This window comes from Dipodomys merriami, unplaced genomic scaffold (genome assembly GCF_024711535.1).
Source record: "Dipodomys merriami isolate MVZ:Mamm:240054 unplaced genomic scaffold, mDipMer1.0.p SCAF_291, whole genome shotgun sequence".
NCBI lineage: Eukaryota > Metazoa > Chordata > Mammalia > Rodentia > Heteromyidae > Dipodomys > Dipodomys merriami.
The window spans coordinates 417,302-443,077 of record NW_027204393.1 but is presented as its reverse complement, the minus strand read 5'-3'; the positions used below and the strand labels follow the sequence as shown (position 1 = coordinate 443,077).

General features: G+C 41.2%; 1 protein-coding gene and 1 long non-coding RNA gene across 6 annotated transcripts in view; one reads left to right on the top strand and one right to left on the bottom strand.

Annotated features, from left to right (window-relative positions):
* The window catches only part of Jph1 (junctophilin 1), a 79,994-nt gene extending 74,108 nt beyond the window's left edge, over positions 1–5,886 (bottom strand). For 4 of the 5 annotated variants that reach the window (XM_070038733.1, XM_070038729.1, XM_070038732.1 and 1 more), the window contains exon 1: positions 5,203–5,798. In XM_070038733.1, the coding sequence (XP_069894834.1) occupies positions 5,203–5,581 (379 nt within the window). In that variant the 5' untranslated portion in view covers positions 5,582–5,798. Of the gene's footprint in view, positions 1–5,202 lie in introns of all 5 variants that reach the window. The other variant, XM_070038731.1, reaches the window with a different exon arrangement.
* Positions 5,887–6,080: 194 nt separating this feature from the next.
* LOC138839062 (uncharacterized) lies at positions 6,081–17,921 on the top strand. Its single transcript, XR_011375828.1, has 5 exons — positions 6,081–6,183; positions 6,634–6,730; positions 14,692–14,784; positions 15,407–15,664; positions 17,503–17,921. It is a non-coding gene; the product is annotated as an uncharacterized lncRNA (long non-coding RNA).
* Positions 17,922–25,776: the final 7,855 nt, after the last annotated feature.

Here is a 25,776-nt window from a genome sequence, read left to right as displayed (position 1 = left end):
GTTTTCATTTAGAAATTTACATGAACTGTTAGACTTGGGAATGACTCCTTTCTAATACCAAAAAAAAAAAAGTCATCATTAGGAAATAACTTCCTTCATCTCCAAATTAAAGCACCAAAAAAAAAAAAAAATCCCTTAGGAAGGCAGTGCTTCAGCAGATGAAAAGAATTCCATCTGGATTTTCTTTCCTAGTTTTACGAGTTTAGCTGACAAAGTAAGAATGGCCTTTAAGTCTATGCCAGTATAACATTCCAACAACCACAAAGGCTTAAAACTATTAACAGTGATCTGAATACTTGCACCATAGGTTGTCAAATAGTCTTGGATTTTTTTGTGTATGTGTGTGTACCAGTCCTGGGACTTGAACTCAGGGCCTGGGTACTGTCTCTAAGCGTTTGTGCTCAAGGCTAGTGCTCTACCTCTTGAGCCACAGCTTTACTTCTAGCTTTTTGGTGGTTATTGGAGATGAGTCTCAGGGGACTTTCCTGCTGGGGCTGAGTTTTAACAGCAATCCTCAGATCTTAGTCTCCTGAGTAGCTAGGATTTCAGGCGTGAGTTACAGGCTCCTGACTTAGTCTTGGATTTTCTACTACATGGAGTATCTTACACTGAGGGTAGGGAAAATGGTTATGTCTTATATTTGGACATGAGGAAATATTTTTGAGCAAATACAGTGACTAATAAATTTAATGTTCATGTCCTTCTAAGTGCAAATGTTAACTTTTGTACCATATTACTTTTTAAACCTTTGTTTTCTTCTGGCCATTCTCTCTATAGATTTCCTCACCTATGACACACCACAATCACATCACAGACTGGAGCACTAGAGGGTAGGAATTACTTAAAGAAACACAAGACTTCTAAAGTCATAGCTAAGTCATAGTGTAAGAGATTCTTGGAGTTTGATTATGTTAAAAAATCACTTGTAAAAACTGAGATAAGCCAGAGGAAACCACTCCTCTTACCAGGATGGACTTGAACTCTGAATGAAAGTGTATTTGAAGATGTCCACTAAAACTGTTAATAACAGAATACTTTTTCAGTTAATATTACATATGAACTTTCAGGATCAGGTAAACTCTGTTCTAAAGCATTTGTTCTCAGCAAGTTTTTCTACTAAATAAGCAATGGTATTAAAAAAAAAAGCAACCTGGTATGGGTTAAACATTTTTGAAGAAATGAAGGTTGAATTAAGGAATTTTAGGATTTTCTTTTCAAATTTGAGGCTATTTCCTTTAATTAAAGGCATATTTTACCTTATAGTACCCCTCCAAAAAGCAGCTGTCTGGGTAAATTTTAAATGCACTAATTCTGTGTTATTTATAACAATTTATGATGTGAGAGAAAAGAAATGATTATTGCCTGGGCATCTTTATTTAGTTCTGTTTCAGACTATATATATTTACCTTGTGCTTCACATCTTGTGCTACCATGTATAGATTTCCACCAAATATGATTAACCAATCATGCTTGTAGTTTTGCTTTTTTTTAAGAAATAGGTCTTGCTATGTAGCATAGGCTGGCCTCAAATTCAGTCCTCCTGCTTTAGCCTTCCAGGTTTATAGGCATGTGCCCAGCTGTGCTAGTAGTTTTACATCACTGTGTAAACAAGGGCTAATTATTTTATTATATTAAAAGTTAAAAATGTAACAGCTCCCAAATTACATGTTTGGATGAATTTCAAGAATGCCTTCTCATTCTGTTTATTCTTAAATATTTATGTCAAATAAGACAACAGAAGGATGACAATGAAATATATAAGTGGGTCTGGTACTATGAATGTCATATTTTGAGTAGACGCCTTAATGTCACATTTATGAGCTTGTTAGAGAGTGGCTGATTCAGAATTATTTAAAAGGATAAAGTCAAAAGGATAAGATAGTTATCTTTAACAAGTATAATCCAGGATAAGAACCTTCCAACAGAATTACTGCTATCTCCAAATATTGCTATCTGAATGGGAACTGTAAGTTTTTAACATTTTGTGTTCCAATAAATATGCTATAATCCTATCACTTTCCTATCACTTTAACTTTTCTAAGTAACACCAAGTTTACTTGCCAACTATTCGTGATGATGCTTTTTGGTATTGATAGTATTTACACTTTTATGATTATACACATAGTCACATCTCTTAGTAAATGTTTAGCACTGATGAAAAGTGTAACACTACTTTCCTTATACTGATATCACTAAGAGTAAAAGCAGAATTTAGAATTTCTAATAAAGTATTGCTGTTTAAAGAACAGCAATAATTAGCAAGTTTAATTCTCTGTTTAACTAAGGAGGGGCAAGGAGCACCAGCATTGGCCACATTCCACTCCTATTTTGTTAAATCCCAGTATGGCAAGAATTCCTCCATGGCATTGCTAGGAACCAACTCACAGTCAAACTCTAAGGGGTTCATATGAAATTTAAAGTAGCTTTAGTTTTAGTCGATGAATCTAGAAAAAGGAGCCTTTTTTTTTCTTAAGCAGGTGGGGGACTTCTGGCTGCTCAAATGAAATTGCAATTCATTCTTCTTCATTTCAAAAATATAGATGAATATTTTACAAGGGTAAAATGTTTTTTTTAAACAGGTTTTGTTTTAGATGGTATGGTGTCCATCTAGGAACTGATTTTTGCACTCTAGTCATATTAACTGCACAATCATGTCGCGGAAGGCGTCCAGTGCAGACTGAATTCTAGTAAAGTTTGGACTGCTTGCTCTGTGCTCAACTTAAAGTTTACATGCAACAAAAGCTATGTGCACCTACAAATAGAGGTGATAAGACAATGGTTCTTCCTATTTACTATTCTCCGTCGCTGTGTGACAAGTGAAGGGAGAAAAAAAAGTACAGTAGTCAGAATTTGCACAAAAAAACAGGCACCTACACTTAAATTCCACCAGCATGGTACTAATTTGTTCTTAATATTTAGGGGGTGTTCTAGTTCAGCAACACGCTATATACAGCTGTTTCTCACATAAAATTATTATTTCTCCCATCCAAAATACATGGAATCAGATTTCCCTTAAATTGGACAGAGAATTTAGTAACAGGTTGTGGTGTGGAAAATGGAGGCAAACAAGCTAGCTTTTATGTACGAAGAGGCAATGTGATGCTACTACGTGAAGCAAAATTTCTGTAGGAAATGAGCTGGAGCAAGTCACTTCCATTCAGATTTTAAAAAATGATTACAGACTGTCTAATGAAATGAAGAGGCATCTGGGGGTGGGGAGAAGTCAGAAAATTCACCAACAGAGAGAGTGGACATTCAAAGGCAATTTGTAAGTTTTTTTCTTCCTAATTGTAGCACATTATGGATTTTGGGCTCATTTTTGGTAGAAAAAGAAAACCACAATATTAAGATGATGATAGTTTTAGGGATTTAAAAAATCTTTTTAAAACATTAGGCAGGTTGCTATTCATAAATCATTCTCATGACTTATTTAGGCTTCTTCAACGCAGATACATAGTTGGCTTTTGCTGTGCTATATGTGTTATGATTACTATGCATGATGAATACACCAAGCTAAGAGATTTTATCTGGTGAATAGTAACTTTAAAAGACTATATTTAACCTTCAATATTGAAGTGAGAGATCTATGACCTTCTAAAAGGGTTATAAATGTCCACATTAAAAATAAATATTACATTTAATATAGAATTCAGTATATACAGCTGTTGCTTCCAATAAAATCCAATGACAAACTGACATATTTCCAGTGCTGTCTTTTTAGCAATTTCTGGCCATTCAGAACATCTAAGGTCTCTGATTAACCAATATGGAACTCATGACTTAGAGCCCATAGAAAACTATTAAAAATTTGGGGTTTTTTGTTTTGTTTTTGTTTTGGTTTGTTCTTTTAATCCATGAGAACTATATCCATTATTTTTGCTGTAGGATGAAAAGATGCTTTTTTGTTTTTAAAGAAAATCCTACCATTCTGCTATTTTGCATTTGAAACACGGCCCAACTGTTCTGAGTAAGTGAAGTGGACAAATTGTATAAGCTTTTATATAAGCAGTGGCTGACTGGGGTTGCAGTGGGCTGCAGAAGCTGTTAATTGGATCCTTTACCAGCCTCCAAGTCCAAGTTGCTTAATTCCAAAAGGTGACACCGCCTCCTATAATCCATTTTCAATTGAATAAGATGGCTTATTATCAGAAAATGCCAAAGCATGACCATTCATCCCACTTTTGTGATCCAAAGAAATTCACGGTTTGACACCTGTTTCAAGATACTTTTCCGAATGTAAAAAGCAACTTCTCTATTTCCCCAAATATGGTTAAATATTATCTTAAGGTGTTATGTTGTTTACACATGTTAAGACCTCTTACTGCAAACTAGTGATTCAGTACTCAGAGGCAAAGTAGCTGCTAACTATAGGAATCTATTTTTTCAACTATACTTTTTTCTTAAAATTGAAAAAGAAACACCAAAAAACTTCACGGCCCATTCTAAAACGTTTCCCTAGTCCAATGACCTCTCGTAGTCGGCGAAGCCCGCTCTTGTTTTGATTGAAAAGCAATCCTTGAGGGAACGGAATGAAAGCTAGAGCCACCCTCACACCCTGTGAATTCCACCTGCTCTCAGGTGGGCCTCTCCGCTGGCCCAAACCAGCACGTTTCCAAAATGCACTCTAAATAAGGCTCATTCCGTCCAACATGTTAGTTATGGGGTTCTGGCTTCTATCTTTAGGCTACTAGAGGACCAGAAGCGAAATCTGAGACTCCACGTGAAACCAATCCGCGGAGCGGTCAGCCGGACCCGGCCGCCTCACCAGCCCCGGGCGCTCGTTGGAACTCCACCGGAGTGACGATTTCAAACCCGGCCGGGAGAGGGAGGGAGGGATCAGGAACGTAATGTGACAGGCTCAAGTGACAGCGTCCTCTCCCCAGCCGGGGCGCAACCCTCCCGGGTGGCAGCGCCACGCCAGGTACATTCAAGCCGCGCTCGCCCGGGGGTGGGGACACCCTGTCGGTCCCCAGGAACCCCCTCCGGACCAAACCCTCCCTTCATCGGGGTCGCGAACACAGGCACCCTCGGGGTGGGGGGGAGCGGGGGAAGGGAGGGCGCGGGGCGGGGGGGGGGGAGAGGAGGCTCCCCAGGTGTTTTGGCGGGTTTCCGGACACGTGCGCCTCGCGTCCTCCCCGCTACCCCGAAACCTGGGCAGTGCCCACCACGCCGGCTCCTGGAGCCGCCCGCGACGCCGCTCACCTCCGTCCCCGTAGGTCTCCACGCCGTACCCGTCCTGCAGCCCGTTACTCCAGGTCCCCTCGTAGCGAGCCGGGGTGCACAGGCTCTGCCGGACCCCGTAGCGCCCCTTGAAACCATGTGACCACTCCCCCCGGTACATCCACTTGCCCTTCGTCTCCACCCCCAGCCCGTGCCGCTTGCCCTGCGCCCAGTAGCCCTGGTAGGTGTTGCCGCTGGGCCAGGTGTAGCCTCCGACCACCTCGAAGCCGTGCGACCAGGAGCCCGAGTACTCGCCCTGGCCCTTGGGCCCCGTGCAGATGCCATGCCCGTGCGCCTTGCCCTCCTCCCAGCCGCCGCAGTAGGTGCCGCCATCGTCGAAGTCGAACCTTCCGCCCGTCATTCGGGGGGCAGCCCCGGCGCGCTCCCCGCGGGGGCACGGACGCGGGGGGCAGAGCTGGGCACGGCAGGGTGTAGCTGCGGGGTGGGGGCCCGGCGGGCGAGCTCACGACTGCGCCCCGGGCAGCTCGCGCCGCCGCTCGGCTCCAGTCCGACGCCGCCCCCGTCCTCCCCTCCTCTTGCGCCACCGCCACCGCCGCCTCCCTCGTCGTCCTCCTCCTTCTGGTTCTTGGCCGCCGCCGCCCCGGCCAGCGCCGCGCGCGAGAGGACAGCCCGGGCTCCGGAGCGGACCTTCAGCAGCTCCCGCCCGCCCACGTGAGCCGGGCACCGCCCCGCGCCCGCCCCTCGTCCCCTCCCCGGGCGCCCAGGCCCTGCCCCGCGGCGCTCCCGCCCCACCGGGCCCGGCTCCCCCCCCCCCCCTCACCGCCCCGGGAGGGCGGACCAGCGCCGAGCGCCTGGCGCGCGTGTGTCCGCGCAGCGGGATGCGGGTGGGAGCGCGACAACCACGCCTGTAGATGAAGGTGCGGCTGCCTGTGTGGGGGCAGCTCGCGGGAGCCCGCGCCTCCTCCTGATGTTTGGGGGTGCTTTGATTGTGGTTAAGCTCCTGTAAGTGAGGGCACGTGTGCGTGTGTGTGTATGTGTGCGTGTGAAGTGGGATGAGTCGCATGTGTTTGTGTGTGCATGGGGTTTGTAGTTGCTTGGGGGGGGGCAGCATTCCAATTTGTGTACTGTGCATTTGTCACACTCAGCTGTCATCGTGAATTAATATCCTCCAAAGATATATATGCATGTGAGAGAAATCTGCCGCAGCCTAGATATAATTGTGCAGAATGTTCTTTTACACCTACCCTTTTCGAAGCACTTGTGTTTGCATTTCTTTGAAGAAGACAGGGAGGGAGGGGAGCGCAGTTTGAAAAACCGCATAGGATAAATCCGTTGGGTTATTTGCAATGATGAAGAGGAGGTATTATATCCGTCTCTGCAGGGGCATGGGGTATTTCTTCTCACATTAAAGCCGGCTCCCTCTAATGTCTTATTTATTCTTCACAACCGTAGAAATTCTTCAGCCTGGATCTGTGTACCCATGGGGCAGACCGCTCAGTCTGTGTGTACGATTTAAGAAAGTAAATAGAAGTTTTCAAGGAGGAATATGGTAAGTAAAACACTGCTCTAAACTTAGGAAGAAGGTGTGACCTACAAAACCAGACGCAGACATCAGCCGATCCACTTTCCAACTATAACACTGCCTCGTTGAATTCATTTTAGATGACTCTTCTAAATTTTAAGACCTCTTTTTTTCACTATTTTCTGAATGGAAGTGACTGAATGGGTTTGCCTTTCTCTTTCTATGTTAGCTAATATCAAGGGTAGTGGCCCATAAAGAATTTGGGATTTGACAATGGGCAATTTGAATCAGTCAGTATTGCCTTTCCTGAGAGCAGGGATTTGTCTCAACATTGCCCTGAAAATGCCCATTGGAGACCCTTCTTCCAGGTTTCTAGACAGGGGTGTTAGGTTGGCCTATTGAAACTATTCTGCAGGTTAATTATGTGATTCCTTTAGGCTGAGAGGCCTTTGTATAGGAAGTGAATACCAGAGGTTCTCATTAGGTTTTTGATAATCAGATAATGAACATGAGGATAGGTGTCAGGAATGTTACTGGGAAAAGTAGACTTTTCTACATCCAGTAAGAATAGAAACTGGCCTTGATTGTTTCTCATGACTGGAGGTGGCCTTTCCTGCTTATCTGTCAGAAAAAAAAAATCTCAGTTTACACCAAGCCAGATCACCAAAGAGAATTAGAAACCCTCATCCACGGTACTGCCTGCAGAGTCGCCAGGAATAGTGCTTACCCTAGTGGCCTGAAATAATTAGGTATCTCGCTTAGCATCTTGTCCTGGACAGGGGTATTGATTTAGGCCACTGGGAAAACAAGGGCCCAGGGCTTTACAGCTGAGCCATAATTTCAGTTCTTGGTGATGGGATTCATTAGAATCAGGAGCTAGCATAGAAGACACATTTCCAGCTCTTCTGTTTGATAGGACAGACAGTTTTGTGATTGTTTCAGCTAACATTTCTTTTAAGATTAAACTTTTGTCTTTTTGCTTTTTGTTTGTTATTTGTTTGGGCAGTTGGATGCTTTCTGTGCTGGAACATATATGTTCTTGTAAGGGCTACATTTTGAAACACTTACTTATTTTTTTTAATTGATCTCTTTTCCTAACTAGTTCTCACACCAATGAGTGCTTTTCCAGACTACTGCACAGAGCAAGTTTTGGCTTCCACAGTAGTTGTCTAGTCCATTTATGGAGGAAGGGCAAAGGACAGCATTGCACACATGCCTGGGTAGAATATGGAGATTGGGTAAGGTGACAGACATGGCCATTTATTTCTTAATCATCTGGCTAGCCCTGAGATTTCTTCCTTTGAAATAAATCCTAGGGAAAAGTGAGAAACTTCCACCAGATAGGTACTATTAAATAATCCTAATCTGACTGTGTTATTGATCGTGTGTGTGTGTGTGTGTGTGTGTGTGTGTGTGTGTGTGTGTGTGTAAGAAAGTTACTATTGAAGTTTTGGTATTGTATTGAGCAGTTTTTCAGAAGAATAACTGTATAGGCCAGGCTTCCATTTACCTAATGCCATCACAGTGGGGATATCCTGCCATATAGACAGATGTATTCAGTAAAATAAGTGTTGAGATTTAATGTCTATGGTTGGAAAAGACAGGGAAGAGGATCAGGAAGAGAAAGGGGTGTTGGGAATGATAGCACAGCAGATAGCAGGCAGTGGAATAATGTTGCTGCTTCATAGTCAGAGTTAGTAATGTCCTTATTTTCCCTCTCATGCTGAACCTTTGCCCTGGATAAGGGGGAATTGAAGTTAGCTTTAAGAAGGGATTAGTAAGAAGAGAATGTGAATGCTGGTGTGACAGGTGGGATGGGGGAGGCCTTTAAAGTCCAGGGGCCAACAACCTCCCTAGCAGCTTGTTTTCCTACATGCTCAAAGCCCAGCTATTATATGTTTCCATTCTAAAAACTTCTGTGATAAATGGTAAGCCACTTTGAGTGTGAATATGGTTAGTTAACAACAAACTGGTAAGAAGTTTTTGCTTCAAATTTAATCATGCTGTTATTTTCCATGAGAATGATGTATTTAAAAATTATTGATCTAATTTATTTCTAGAATTTGTTATTTATTAGAATTTGTTAATTTATTAGAATTTGTTAATGAAAAAAATTAATAAAAATGACAAAAAGGGGGCTGGGAATGTGGCTTAGTGGTAAGTGCTTACCTAGCATACATGAAGCCTTGGGTTCGATTCCTTAATGCCATATACACAGAAAAAAACAGAAGTGGTGCTGTGGCTCAAGTGGTAGAGCTCTAGCCTTGAGCAAAAGATGCTCAAGAACAGCATCCAGTCCCTGAGTCCAAGCTCCAGGCCTGGCAAAAAAAAAAAAAAAAGACAAAAAGCCTAATCTGTAGGTACTCATTTTTCTAAAGGACATGAGTTAAATTGTGTTTTAAAAAAGCACATACAATTAAAGTCACTTGATGTATTATTCAAATTAAGTATCATCATCAAGGAAGTGTGCTGTAGCTGAAGTGGTAGAGCTAGCCTTGAGCTGAAGAGCTGAGGGACAGAGCTCAGGCCCAGAGTTCAAGCCCCATGACCGACCAAAAAAAAAAAAGTATCATCACCAAAATAATTTATTTGTAGTAATTCAAACATCCATAAACATTTATTTATTTAAATAAATTAAAAAATGAGAAATATATCATAAGCTTTATGGGCAGTATGAAATTAGAAGAACGGAATTCTGAAATTAATGAGCTTCAAATCATTTTTGTTTTTGTTTTTATACCAGTATTGGGGCTTGAACTCAAGGCCTCACTCTCTTGCTTGGCTTCTATGCTTAAGGCTGGTGTTCTATCACTTGAGCTACACCTACACTTCTGGCCTTTTGCTGGTTCATTGGAGTTAAGAGTCTCTAGAGGATTTATCTGCCTGAGTTGGATTGTTTGAGATCTTTAGATCTTATCATCCTGAGTAGCGAGGATTACTAGTGTGAGCCATCAGCTTCCAGCCTAGAGCTTCGAATCTTTTAAGGCAATTATTGTGTACTAGGTACCATGCTCAGTTCTTTACAACTGAATCTCAATGATAAGATTCACTTAAACTTCATCATAACTGTACTGGATTAATACAAGTATTACACCATTTTGAAGAAAGAAAAAGTAAGTTAGGATATTTTGGTGACCAGGATTATGCCAGAAGAAATAAATAGGTGAATTAGTGTTGGGATCCACAGCTAGGTGACCTGAGGGGCTGTTCTGTATTACTGTCTGTTATGGGTCAAGAATGTGAGCTCTCAAATTGAGGATAAAACAGTTGGGTGAGAATTCAGAAGGGTGATAAAAATGACTTTTGTTTCTTGTTTTCAGAAAAACTCTCCGAGCAAATGGTAATGCGACTTTCTAAAATTTACAAACCAAAATGAAAGAAAAAGAGTAAATTACAGAATCTAGGGAAGATATTTTCTTTTAGCGAAGTCTTGAAATAGGCACTAAGATTGGGGGTGTAACAATGGTAGCATGAGGCTCTAGTCTTGATCCCTAGGACTGTAAGCAAACAAATAAAACCCAGAAATATCCACTAGGGGAAATGTTCAGTAGGTGATTGGTGATAAAGGTAAAAAATAACAACAACAACAAAACTAGTGGGGCGCCATTGGCTCATGCCTGTAATCCTACCTACTCAGGAGACTGAGATCTAAGGATGATGTTTAAAGCCAGCCCAGGCAGGAAAGTCTGAGACTCTTATCTCCAATAAACCACCAAAAAAATCCAGAAAAGGCACTGTGGCTCGAGTGGTAGAGTGCTAGCCTTGAGCTGAAGAGCTCAGGGACAGCACCCAGGCCCAGAGTTCAAGCCCCATGACCAAAAAATCAAAAAAACAAACAAAAAAAGTAAATGTAGTCCAAAAAAATTGTTTCTGTTAGTTTTCCTTCTCAGTAGTGTCTCCTTTTGACTTGAACAGACACTGGTGGCCTATTATTGTATCTCTAGTTCACTCCCCTATGTCTTCCAGGATAGGTAATTCATCTACCCCTCTCCTGTCCCCTTTCCATTGTTCTGGGTAGCTTTGTCCTAGCTTCAGAATCTGTTGTGTTTTGAAGCTTAATGACCTTTATCCCAAAGTTCAGTTTCTCAGACATAGCCTGGACCTGTCTGACCTTGACCCAGATATGGACCGATGTTCAAAACCAGAACTTTACAGTTCGTTTTTTGACAGCATTCCCTTTTCTTTTCCACTCTCTCTGAACCATCAACTCGTCAAATTCTCCATTCCTTTGAATGGAGAGTCCTCCCTGTCTCCCTGGAGCTCGTGTATGCTGCCTTTAGACCCTTGTGAGTCATTACTCTTACACTGGCTTAGAACTCAATCTCCCTTTTATGGTGGCCTCCAGGTGTGTCTGTCTGCCTATTGCCCAATCCTATGCCACCATTTCCCATCGTCTGATTGTAGGAGCCCTTTTTGGAGAGAATCATGTCATTTTCCAGTCACCACTGAAAATCCTGCTTATTAAGCCATTGACAGATTATCCATGTAGTATGGCTTTTTTTTTTTCTCAGACAACTCCAGAAATTTATCACTGCCCTTGAGCCACTTTCAACCACAGCCCTTTCTTCTGCACAAGAGGACCTTGTGTTTTCCTTTACAGAGGAAAGAAGTGACATACAGACACTCTTACTTTTTCTTTTTTCAAAACCTCACACCTGTGTTAGTCGAATTTCTGTTGCTGTGGGACACAATGTCTGAGATAGTCTAGGAATGATTGATTTGGGCTCATGGTTTTATAGACATCACTCCATGGTTGCTTGCTTCTATCACATCTGGGCCCATAGCAAGGCATTACATCATGGCAGGGAGTGTTTTTGAGGAAGATCCCAGCCCCTTCCTCTCTCTCTCTCTCTGCTTCCCAGCTTCCTTAGGGTGATCAGACAGTTTTCTTTACCACACACTCCCTTCTCCTGGGCCAATCTCCTAAGGGTCTCAGTATATTTCAGTGGCACCATTGTCTGAAGAACATATCTTTAGCTGGGCCTTTGGGGACATTGAAGGGCCAAACCATAACAACAGTGTTCAATTATCTGTCTCTCCTCCACTCCACTGAAGAGGAAACAATATCCACTTTGCTCTCTAAGGCCTAGATCGATTCCTTTTCCTCTTGTAATTTGTTTTAGTTTCTTTCTTTCTAGCAGACCAATGCACTGTGGTGTGCTGTGTGTTAGAACAGTTTTAATTTCTTGGTCTTCCTTTCTCCCCAGGTCTTCTATGCCTGTTCTTGATGTTGAAGACTTTGACAATATATTGCCTCTGTGCTTCTCCACCATTGAATCTCACACCACTTGGTTCGGATTCTGTTCTCACCAGTGTAGTGATGCACATCTAGCTGTTGGGGACCTCCCATTTGACAGATACAGAGGTGTCTCTTTAATTCCCATCTTGCTAGTGGCAGCTACAAATTTGCTACTTGTGAGCACTCATCTCATTATTTTCTCCAAACCCATGTCTCTTGCTTCTCTTCTTTCTCTTCTTACCACTTCAACTGTCTCATTATTTCTATTTCTTCCTATCCCTCCAGTTTTAGGGTAGCTTTTATAACTTTTAGCTTTATGGTACTAGATTTTTTTATAATTACAAGATATTTGTTGACTACACAATCCTGCCCTGGAGGTTAAGAGTCTAATTTAGAAACCGTCTAATTCCTATATAAAAACATCAGCTAAGCCTTATTTACATCTCAAGGGCAAAGCTTTGGTTTCTTCCCATGACTTGTCCCTTATAACCCTCTGCCTACTCTTTCTAAGGAAGAAAGCCCCACAGAGACCTTGTCTGCAGCATCCATGTCCAGTGATAAAGCTCACAGAAATTTCAGGAAAGTTCTAACAATGAAAAAGGCAAAGAGCTAAGGTGGTAGAGTACTTGCCTGGCAAGAGTGAAGCCATTATGATTTTTATTTGAAGGGTAATTTTATTAAATGTATTAAAAGATGACTTCTATTACAAATCTTTTATATTAAACTATTATTAAATCACTTTTCTTAAAAAAGAAATTTAGTAAAGGAGTAGTAAGCTTAAAGATACCAAGTGGATTGCAGGTCTATATTGAAGACTTAACTACAAACTATATAATTTAAATTTGTGTGTGTATATATATATATGTGCATGTTTTTACATATGTTAATTTTCTTAGGTTTGGAGACACAAGTAGGGCTCAGACCTGGCTCTTAAGGTCTTTCTAAAATATCTCTTAAAGAGATGAGAGATCAAAAAAATAATAGAAGTACATGGAAAGAACTGCAAGTATCCGTTAAGAGCAAAGTGTCCTATGAGTTCAAAGGACAGAGTGACTTTGTGGACTGCTATAGTTGAAACTAATTCTGGAATCATTGATATATTACTTACCTTTTGGATATAGTGAAAGAACATTCTTCCAGACATTCCAATGATCCTCTTGAGCTGACCTACTCCACAGAGGAAGGAATAAGGGGAATCCATGTCTGTGATTAAAAGAACAGAAGCAACCTTCTGGAAGGGGTGCCTGTAGTCTGAGGAGATGAGACAGTGCACTTACCTCTCTCATGCTGCATTTAAACTCATAGTGCATCATTCTGAAGATATGGTTGAAAGGCAAGTCAGCGTTTGAAACAATGCAACTGGAGGATGGCAGGGGAATAGAGAAACATATTTGGAGCTGGGAATGTGGCTCAGTGGAAGAGTGCTTGCCTAGCATGCACGAAGCCCTGGGTTTGATTCCTCATTACCACATACACAGAAAAAGCCAAAGTGGTGCTGTGACTCAAGTGGTAGAGTGCTTGCCTTGAGCAAAAGAATCTCAGGGACAGCACCTAGGCCCTGGGTTTACAAGCCCCTGGACTGGTGAAAGAAAGAAAGAAAGAGAAAGAAAGAAAAAAAGACAGAAAGAAAGAAAGAATAAGGAAAAAGGAAAGAGAAAGAAAGAAAGAAAGAAAGCAAGCAAGAAAGAAAGAAAGAAAGAAAGAAAGAAAGAAAGAAAGAAAGAAAGAAAGAGAAAGAAAGAAAGAAAGAAAAAAGACAGACAGAAAGAAAGAATAAGGAAAGAGAGAAAGGAAGAAAGAAAGAGAAGGAAGAAAAGAAGGAAAGAGAGGAGAAAGAAAGAAAGAAAGACAGACATATTTGGAAAAACAGTATTAGTATATCAAAAGTTGTGAACATTGATGTGATAACCTTTTCATAAAGCATTTGAGGGGAGAAGAGTACTGCACAATATTGTTGAAAGAGCATCTAAGGAGTAAGTCCCCTAAATGAGTCATAGCTGAAGGAAAGAAAAATCAATTATTAGGAAATAAAAGATAATGTGAATTATAATTGAGGAGGAGTGATTGGTTCTGAGAGCTCTGGAATGCAATTTGAAACAGTAGCTAATAACTTCAAAGTTTTTCCTCCAGCTGAATCGTAGGGGTGTCTTATTCTGGCCAATTGCTGCAGCCCCAGCTTCCATATGAGGTGCAGCATGCATACCTTAAAGCTCTTCAGATACTGATTACATTCCGGATAAAAGCAACATTTTCTTCATTGCCTTTTTTTTGTGTGTGTGTGCCAGACCTGGGACTTGAAGTCAGGGCCTGGGTGCTATCCCTGAGCTTTTCTGCTCAAGGCTAGTGCTCTATCACGTGAGCTACAGCTCCACTTTCCAACTTTCATGGTAGTTTACTGGAGATAAGAGTCTCACAGACTTTTCTGCCCAGAGTTGGCTTCAAACCACAATTCTTAGATCTCAGCCTTCTGAGTAGCTAGGATTACAGGTGTGAGCCACTGGCATCTGGTTTCCTTGCCTTCTTTTTTGTTGTTCTTTTTAAAATTGTTATCATAAAGGTGATGTACAGAGGGTTACAGTTACATAAATTAGGTAACGAGTTTATTTCTTTTTGGACAGTGTCACCCCTTGCCCTCTTTGTGTGCATTTCTGTATTTTCCTGCATTGAATTTATCACATTTACATGGCAAGGACTTTCTGAAGCTTACTGAGACAGCAGAACTCGCACTGCTCACACCTCCTTTCTACAGAACCTGTCATGAGGAGGGCACTGGAACCACCATAACTTCAGATCTGCTGCACCAAGGTCAGAGTCTGCCTGGAACATACCACCAAAGCAAAAGGTAAATAACTGTATCTACCTGGTAAGACTCTTGGGTTATGGAATTAACAAATACCCACTTAGAAACTGCTCTAGCCTCTATATTGAATGACAAGGAAAGGAAGGCTGCCAGCTTTGAGAGGACTCAGGACATCTCAGGGTTTTGGCAGAGGTCCAAGATGTGATACAACAAGCTCTGTCTCTTAAGTCATATGATCAAGCAGTTCCTGTGATGTCACAGGTGTCAGTGATGAGAAAACATACATAAAAATCATGGTCAGTCCAGTAGATGAACCACAGATGTGTGCAGAACTAAAGTAGGGCCATATCATCTGCAACCAAGAATTGTGTATCTTTTGAGAAACAGTTCTTGGTATGTCAGCCCTGAAAGAAAAGGAACATTAGACCATGGGACCACATGACCATTCATCTAGAATTTCCTATTATATGCTGGGACCTGTTGAACCTGCCAAGACAATGCTACATAGACCCAAAGCAGGCTATTATAAATTGGACGTGGCATATCCAGGATCAAGCTGTGCACTAGAAGGGCAAAAGAAGCTGCAAGAACAGGTTGCCCAAACCATTATGTCCCCCACTAAGGTTGCTCTAGTACTCTCTCAGCAGCTTTCTTCTATGAGCAGGTTGGTGCCCCATATAACGTGCTGGAGGAGGAGGAAAGGCCACTGGTTTATGGTAATGCCACTGGAATGTGGATGAAGCTGAAAATGAATGGAGTGGCCTTGCAAGTCTGAAGACAGAACTGTGAACAGTGAGCTTCAGATATTTTATGTAAAAGGAAAAATGGCCCAACATAAAAAAAGTGTATCACTGGATAAGAGCCAACAACCTGTCCATCAAGTTGGAGCCTAGAAAGAAAAGAACAGACATGGAAATCTGGGGTAGGTAGAGACATGTGGATGAACATTAGGGGGGTGAACACGGTGTGAGAGGTTTGTTTTTTGTTTTGCTTTTATTCTGGTCCTGGGACTTGAACTCAAGGTCTGAGCTGTTCTGCTCAATGCTGGTGCTCTACCACTTGAGCCACAGCTCCATTTCCAGCTTTTTTGGTGATGAATGGGAGATAAGAGTCTCATGGACTTTCCCCTCCAGACTGACTTTGAATTATGATCCTCAGATCTCAGTCTCCTAATTAGCTCGGATTACAGGGTTTTGTTTTGTTTTGTTTTGTTTTGTTTTTGGTGTCTTGTGCCATATGCTAATTCCCTCCCTAGAAGAGTCACTTAAACCCCAAGTGGACTACAGAACTGGGCCAGTTGGATATTATCCTTCCTCAAAAGCCATCCAGATTTGGAACAAGGAACAAATCAATTTATCAGCCTCAAAGGTAGAGATGGAGGTTACACATAGGCCAACTGCAAGGACTCCACCAATTACTACCAGTTTAGCTTCTTCTGCATCTGATTGTCCAACCTATCATCAACAGAGACTACTCCTTAAGAACATCAGTCACCTACTTAGTGGCAAGTTGATTTCACCAGGTTTCTCCTATCTCAAAGAGCCAGTGGTTCATCATGAATAGGGTTTGATAACAATTATGTATTGGGTATACTTTTTCTGCCAAAGACCTTCTGCCTCTTTGATCTTATGGAGTGTTGGATCTACATGCATAGAACTTCACACAACTGGCATGTAAAAACAAAAAAAAAGAACTTCACACAACTGGGTCCTATTTCATAATGAAGGAGATGCTAGAGTGAGCTCTTATTCTGGGTCCTGCTGCCTTATCCTATATTACAATAACACGTACCTGTATTGTGGTACATGAAGACCACAATTTTATGAGTCAAGCTCATGGGACAATGGAATGGTCTCCTAAAGAAACACTAAAGTTCTATCAGGTTGATTGAAAATCTGCAAAGATGGAGTAATACTCTTTAGGATGCCAAATATGCACTATATCAGACTGCCGTAGGACATTATTCCTAATAGAAAAAAGATAGCCAGGCACTGGTGACTCACATCTGTAATTGTAACTAGCCAGGAGGCTGAGATCTGAGGATCATAGTTCAAAGCCAGCATGGGCAGGTAAGTCCATGAGACTCTTATTTCCAATTAACCAGAAAAATCTAGAAGTGGAGCTGTGGCTCAAGGGGTAGAGCACTGTCCTTAAGCATAAAAGCTCAGAAACAGCACCCAGACTGTGAGTTCAAGCCCCAGGACTGGCGTACACACACACAAATGAACATGTATTCCTGGGAACTAAAGTGGTACAGTAGTACCTCTTAGGATTTTTTGCCTTTCCTGCACCTTGCCTACAATTCTGGAGTCCCCAGAGTATCCACAACTCTTGCAAGAGGACAAAGTGTGAATTTTGTTGACTGTGCGCTCTGGCTGCTCTTGTCAGTCCTTACTGACTTGTGCCCAGGGATCAGCAGGTGGGAAGGCTAGTCATTGAACTGACAGGGTTGGTTGACCTTGGTGAAGGGGAGGAAGCATTGAGAACAGAAAGGAAAACGTACAGAATTTCGGAGCAGTCTGGGTGTTCCCTGGTACTCCACTGACCCCCTTATTACTTGGATTACACAGGATTCAGCCTTTCCCGGAATGAAAGTTTCATTTACAACATGAGGTAAGACACCTGAGCCTGCTGATAATGATAACTGAGAGTGAAAATTTGCAGAGTGAGAGAGACAGGGGAGGGAGAAGATGAGAACCATTTGTTAACCCAACTATGGAGTCAAGGGAGCTGCTGATGTCTCAATTTTCCTTTTCCAAGTTTCCCTTCAGGAAAGGAGGCCCGTGAGAGTTTCTCACTCAGTGTGTGGAGAAGATGATCTTTGCATTATGTGCCACTCGGATCTTCCTTCAAGAGGATTTGCTGAAAGCAGAGAAGTTCGTGAACAGCCTTCAGCGGCTGCACCTTTGCATCCAAATATATTTACACCAAGGTCATACACTTCCAATGCCTTTGCCCATAACTGGGCACAATGAGCTTAGAAGAGCTGGGCTGTTCCATCTCAACACAGGTCTCTTCTCAGGAGTGATATCTTCTGTGCTCCACATTGATTTGGCTGAAACTTTCTCAGGGCTGTTGCAGTTTGGAGCTCAATACAGTTCTTCCTTACCTCCGTCATAACCCAGATGCTGTCCCTACCTGCTCCTGCTTCCTTTGGGCTTTATCCTTCACATGTTCTCTTGGTAAGTTTCTGATGCATCTCATTCTGTTCTAATGTCTGCTTTTTGGAGGACTGAGCTGATATATCCAGAGATACACACACACACACACACACACACACACACACACACACACACACACACACACACACACACACACACACACACACACACACACACTCTTACACTTAGAGGTGATACTGGTTAAAAAGAGATAAAAAATACAGTGCAAAACTGCGTCAAACTGAATTGAAATTCAGATCTTAAGGCCCTTTGAAAAAGAATGAGGAAGATTTCTGTGTACTGGTATGGGAAAAATCTTTACTGAGTGGAAGAAGAACAAGGTAAAAATCTAGGTAGTGTGCAGTAGTTTGCTATATTTGTATGTATATTAAAATCCAGAGGAGGAGGGGCTGGGAAGGTAGCTCAGTGGTAGAGTGCTTGTCTTGCATGCATGAGGCCCAGGGTTCGATTCCTCAGCATCACATAAACAGAAAAAGCTGGAAGTGGCACTTTGGCTCAAGTGGTAGAGCACTAGCCTTGAGCTGAAGAGCTCAGGGACAGCACCTAGGCCCAGAGTTCAAGCCCCACAACTGACCAAAAAAAAATCTGGAGGAGGAAGTAGATGAGTGTAGAGAAGGGCGGATGAATGCAGTCAAATTATTCAATGCACAGATGTGAAAATAGAACCAGGTAAATTAAGAGGGTACATGGGGCTGGGAGAGATGGGGGAGAATAATGAAAGGGGTGACATGGATCAAGATGCCTTATATTCAAAAATTGACATTTTGAACTGAAAACCCCTTTGCACAATTAAAGAATAATAAAAAGTAATAAAAATCCATGAAGACACGAAGTAAAAGAAAGAAATGAGTGTGGAGGAATTCACTAAAGAGCAAACTGATTTGTATTTTTTTAACCTTGAAAATTACACTACTTATTATTTGTTAAATTAGACTGTTGATTTTTAGCATCTCTGAACTTTATTATTTTGTTGTTTTGTAATCAGTGTTGTCTATTTGCCTGAATAGAACTGCTCATAGATTAAAAACATGCAAATGAATTTTAGGACCCTCCATAATTTACTGCCTCAAATGGAAAAAGGCTGCCTGCATAAGCCAGACAGTATGAGTGATTTCTGACTCACCAACGAATTTAATAATTCATAAACTGTCTGCCTGACTGTGACAGGGGTGGAAATTTAGACACTTCCAGGTATATACTGGTATACTGGTATGTCAGTACTTCTTTATTTGCTGGTCTGAAAGTTTTGCTGTTTCTAGAAAGCCGTATTGCCACCATTCCCATCCATGGAACACTAAATCCTACCTCATTTCTATTCCTCAGACCTATGTCAAATACTCAAGGTTTGATCCTTCATCAAGGTGAAGGGGAGCATTTTCAAAAGGTATTTGAGCAGGGTCCACCTTCCCCTAGCAAACTATCTGAGCATGGACCCAAACATTTTAGAACATTCCTTGTGATCCTAATTTGTTTTTCTGCTGAAGCCATTACTGAAAATACTTTGGGGGAGTATTCAGGAAAGCATTACTATAGAGTCCTTAGGAGGACTACTTTAGAATCTATAAACTCACCAGATATGCTTGTTGTCTGGTATTAACCATTCTTTATGAGTTTATCTTTTTTTTTTTTTGCATGAATTCTCTCTCATAAAGTGCTTTGCAATGTGTGTGTGTGTGTGTGTGTGTGTGTGTGTGTGTGTGTGTGTGTGTGTGTGTGTGTGTGTGTGTGTGTGTGTGTTCATACCCACTGGTCCTGGGGTTTGAATTTAGGGCCTGGGCCGCTGTTCCTAAGCTTCTTTTGCTCAAGGCTAATGCTCTTATCACCTGAACTCAGCTCCACTTCCAGGTTTTAACGTGATTAATTGGAGAAAAGAGGGTCATGGACTTTCCTGTCTGGGCTGGCTTTGAACCATGATCCTTAGATCACAGCCTCCTGAGTAGGGAGAATTACAGTTGTCAGCCATGGAGCCTGGCTTTGCTTTGCATCTTTCTTCTTGTCTTTTCAAAAGCAACATTTGAAAGAATTATGGAAGAGTATATGTCCTAAGAGTAAGTATACAATAATGTATATTTACAGAACTAAACTACCACTGATAAAGTAGGCTTAAAACCTAGCTCCTAATAAAACTGAACACTGTAGACTAGGCCAGTGAATAGACTTGAAAAGTCTTCACTTTTTGTCCAGCAACTAGTCTGATCTCAGAAACCTGAGCTGTTTTTTGAGATTGATGATCTGGAGAGGTTAGTCTCCTTCACTACTTTGGAGAGAGATGGGGCTCTTGGGTGACTCTACACCAAAATATCCTTGCCTGGCTCTTGGAGTTTCCAGCCACTTTACAAGTGTAGCCTTGGTTTAGCCATATCCTTGCTGCGCATTGTGTCTGCTGGACACATTGGCCTTACCTTGCTCTTAAGTGTCAGTACCTGGGGAAGGTACTATCTCTATTACTATGGGGGCATTGGAACAGCATTGAGACAGGAGACACTGAGGGCTGAACACAGGAAGAGAATACGTCCAAATAATCTTGAGAAGCTCTTTTCCATATTTTTTTCAAGATATACTCTTTAGAGGAAAAAAAGAGCTTATTCTTACTATTATGAGCATATAGTTCAATGAACTGCATATATCTTAAGAGATATTCTGTCCAATCAGTAATTGAATTTTGCAAAAAGACAAAATATCTCTAGTATTTGAAGTCATTTGCATATTGATTAGGTATATTTTGTTAGGGTATTGGATGTATTTTGTCAGTATTAGGTGTATATTTTGGGGGATGGGAAGATGGCTCAGTGGTAGAGCGCTTGCCTTGCATGCCTCTGAGGCCCTGGGTTCGATTCCTCAGCACCACATAAGCAAAAAGAAAAAAAAAGGTGTATATTTTGTCAGTGGCTAGTGTCTAAAGAGGTTGTCTGCAAGTAATGTTTTACTTTGGTATTTTCTTTCAACTCAAAGAGCACACATTACCTATTCTTAGAATAATCATTCTTTTCAATTGTTCCTTGTTAACTGAAATATTTTTGAAAGTTAGAAAATCAATTTTACCCTCTTTGTAGCAATTTCAATGATATGTAAATACACTTCATTTTCCATTTTCAATCATTCAATACTGTAGTAAATGCCTTCTAAAAGGGATGCCTTGTCTTAGGTTTAAGATCATTAGCTCCTTGCCCTCTAGAATTTTCAGTTCACTAAAAGGGTCAATATTAGATCAACATATCACTACAAATTGCCTTTCAGCAAATTATTGCTGTATAAAATTACATCAAGGAACATTTTCACTTATATTGGAAAGTTAGAGAAGGCCTCACAATCTACCTATCAGTCTATCGAATGACCCATCTACTTACACACCTATTTATCTATCCACTGTCTACCATTTATCTATCCATCTACCATCTATTCAGTATTCATTCCTTCATCCACCCATATACCACCATCCATCCATCAATCCATCAATCCATCCATCTACTCACCACTTACCATCATGGATTTCTCCATCCATGACTCTGTTTATCCATCCATCCATCCATTTAGCACCCATCTATCCACTAGATACTGCTCAGATGCTGATGTAAGGAAGTGGGATTTAAGCTAAGCTCTGCAGGATAATTAGAAAGTAACCAGGAAAATAAGTAGATCATCTGGAGAAGAGGAAACAACTCTGATGTAGAAAAGAGTTTGGCACATTGAAAGGCTTGTGCTCTGGCTTGTTCAGCAAGGGACAAGGTCTTGGTAGCAGATGAGGCTGGATGGGTTGGAAAGACAAGGGTCTGTTAATGATATTATTCCAAAAGCTCAGTACAAAACTTGACTGTTTAATCATTTCCTCTATAGCTGGGGGTGGGGTAGGGAAAACAGAAAAGATGGAGGATGTCTGAAAAGAAGGTGTTAAATGCCAGCCCCTCCCCACTGATTTTAATACATATTCAGATGGGGTCTTCTCTTTTATACAATTGTTTTTCAGACATGAGAAATCTACAAGTAGTTTTGAAGGAAAAATAAAAATGCGTCTAGATCTTTCTCCCATAGTGGCTTAAGTAATTTTATTATTTTTAAAGGTAAAGATGTTTTATATCAGTACTTTAGTACTTCAGCCTACCTCTGTGTACTTACAGTTCATTTACAACATAAAGCCAATGTAAATCAAAACAATGATATTGACACTAACAGCCTGAATTTAATGTGACAGATGATGCTTTGCATCTTAAAATGTTAAGGTCTACCCACATAAGGGAGACGTAGCTTCTGATGGCGTGTGCCTCCTGCTGGATGTCTGGAGGACTCTGTTCTTCCATCTACCAGGAAGTCTGTGTACAGTGATCTGGCATGCCATTTGGCTATTACATATTAGGCCTGCCTCTCTCTCATTAGTTAGAAACAGAGTAGAAAGTGTCAGTGTAAAGATCATCCTAAAGATAAATACTAGATCTCTAAACTACTTAATGGTCAATTGTGAAGATGAAAAAAATCCAGAGAGCCTTTAGACTAAATGGGTAAACTTCCATCGATATGAGGAGTTCTGTTTGGAAAACAATCCTAAATAAAGAATCACTCATTCCCAGAAGTTTCCTAGGGAAACCACTTCTTTGCAACATAGAGACATGGAAACAGGATAAATAGTTCTTTCTAACATTAGTAAAAGGATCATTAGAACTCAGCAAAGTTTGGTAGGATCAGGAGGAATCATTAAGATCTGAATGTTGTAATGTTGCTGTTCTTCCCTTCCTCCCCCTTGGTTTATTCCCTTTTGTCTATATTTTTTATTTCTGTACTCTTCGACATGTATATAAGTTCATCTGATTTGGGGAAGGGAAGTAGAAGCACAGAAATGATTGGACAAAAGGTGAACCAATTCAGCAGTGATACTTACTAGACACTATGTTAGAAATGAACTTTACAACTCTGGCGGGGGGAGAGGGGAAGATGTCAGGAAATGTACTCAGTGCCTGATTTATGTAACTGTAACTGCTCTGTATATCACCTTTACAATATATTTTTTTTTAAAAACAACAACAACAAAGATCTAAATGTAAGGAGAGACCAATTCAGGTGAGGTCACAAGTCCTGTGGTTCTTACTCATGATATCCAGGACAGACAAGATGAGGAAGAGTTGACAGAGGTCTTTCCCTCTCTGCACAGGGGGCTGGAAAGCATTTTGAACAATGCTCTCTGAAACAAGGCATAAAAACCATTCTTTGGGTATAAGAAGAAAGAAATAAGATCTCTGGGAAGCTAGGTGCTAGTGGCTCACGCTTGTAATCCTATCTACTCAGTAGGCTGAGATCTGAGGCTAGTGGTTCCATGTCAGCCTGAGCAGAAAGTCCATGAGACTCTTAACTCCAGTTAACCACAAGTAGTGCTGTGGCTCAAAGTAGTAGAGTGCTAGCCTTGAGCAAATAAAGCTCAAGGACAATGCCCAGGCTCTGAGTTCAAACCCTAGAACTGATTAAAAAAAAAAAAAAAAGAGTCCTGGGAAACTAGAGCTCTGCCCTCAGGTACACACACACACACACACACACACACACACACACCCCAAAAAACAAAACACACACACACACACACACACACACACACACACACACACAAAACAAAACAAAAAACATTCTTGGTGCAGTTTGAGTAAGGGCTCTGTAAAACTCAGAGCTCTCAAGAGTTTATATAATTCACCAATGCAAAGATTAGCCAATAAAAATGTACTTTGTATGACAAAACAAAGAATGGCATCATCTATATTCACAAGTTCAGGTAAATCAGGTTGATTAGGTTAATGCATTTGAAATATCAACTAAAGCTTATTTTTCACTGTTCCCAGTTATAACCAGTCTTTCTGTCCATTAACAATGTGCCTTGCTTCAGGAAGACAAGAAAGCAAGGTACAAAGAGAAAAGTTGAAACTTCCAACTTACAACCAGATGTACAAGAGATGAAGCCTAGTAGTTTTAAGATTCAGGCTTTGCTGAGAGAGTAAAAAATTAGCAGAATACTAATTCTAAATGGATGAAAGACCTCAATGTAAGACCAGATACTCTAAAAATATTACAGGAAGGGATGGAGGAAACACTAGGCCTCTTTGGCACAGCTCAAAACTTCCTAAGTAAAGATCCAGAATCACAACAAATCAAAAAAAGACTGGATAAATGGGATTGCATCAAACCGAAGAGTTTCTGCATGGCAAAGGATATAGCTAGCAGGATAAATAGCCCACAGAATTGGAGAAGATTTTTACTACCTATGAATCAGACAAAGACCTCATATCTAAAATACTTCAAGCTCAAAAAATTAAACCTCCCAAAAAGTGAATTCTCAAAGAAACAGCAGCCCAATTAAGTGGGCTAAAGACTGAAAGAGCGACTTCTCTGAAGAAGAAATAAGGATGGCCAATAGACACACGAAGAAATACGCAACTTCTCTGGCCATAAAAGAAATGCAAAAAAGGTTTTATGGGGGTACTAGAAGGACAGGGAAGGCAAATAGAGAAAATGAAGGAGGGTGAATATGGTCAAAGTACTTTATGTAGATGTGTGGAACTGGAACAATGTGTCTCGTCAAAGTACATTGTATGCATACATGGACATATCTAAATGAAATATATAACTTGCTGATGCTAATAAAAATGTTAAATACAAAAAAAGAAATGCAAATAAAAAAAGCACCGAGATTCTGCCTCACTCCAGTTAGAATTGCCATTATCAAGTAAACAAATAATAACAGATGCTGGCAGGGATGTGGCCAAAAGGGAATGCTACTACACTGTTGGTGGGAATGTAAACTTGTTCAATCACTCTGGAAAGCAGTATGGAGGTTCCTCAAAAGGCTAAGCATGGAGCTTCCCTATGACCCAGCAATCCCACTCCTGGGCATTTATCCAATGGACCACAAACCAGGCTACACTAAAGCCACAAGCACAATCATGTTCACTGCATCGTTTATCATAGCTAATATATGGAATCAACCCACATACCCCTCAATGGATGAATGGATCAAGAAAATATCTATGTGCATATAATCATATAAAATGATGCTTATCAAAATGAACTTCAAGAAGTGGAATCAAGAGGTGTTTTATTGTACTGTTTGTGGTTTTTTTCCTTTATTCCTTGCTTGATTCCCTTCTGTTGCTGTTTTTTATTTCTGTACCCTTTGTCTTGTATATAAGTTTATCTGATTTGAAGAGGGGAAAGGGAAGCATAGAAATGGTGGGACAAAGGGTGAACCAATTCAGCAGTGACACTCATTAGACACTATGTTGGAAATGAACTATATAACTTAGGGGGAGGGGAATCTGGAGGGGAAAAATGGGGGGGAGAATGAGTGAGGGGATGACACTGTTCAAAAGGAAATGTACTAGCTGGCCACTGGTGGCTCACGCTTGTAATCCTATTGACTCAGGAGGCTGAGATCTGAGGATTCAGTTCAAAGCCAAAGTCTGTGAGATTCTTTTTTTTTTTTTTTTTTTTTTGGGCGCTGTCCCTCAGCTCTTCAGCTCAAGGTGAGCGCTCTACCACTTGAGCTACAGCGCCACTTCCGGTTTTCTGGTGGTTTATTGGAGATAGGAGTCTCATGGTCTCTCCTGCCCGGGCTGGCTTTGAACCACGATCCTCAGATCTCAGCCTCCTGAGTAGCTAGGATTACAGGCGTGAGCCACCAGCGCCCGGCCTGTGAGATTCTTATCTCTAAGTAATCACCAGAAAACTGTAAGTGGTGCTCTGGCTCAAAGTGGTAGAACACTAGCTTTAAGCAAAAGAGCTCAGGGACAGTGTCTGGGACTTGAGTTCAAGCCCCACAGCCAAACAAAAAAAAGAAGTGTACTCATAACCTGACTTACATAAATGTCATCCCTTTGTGTATCAC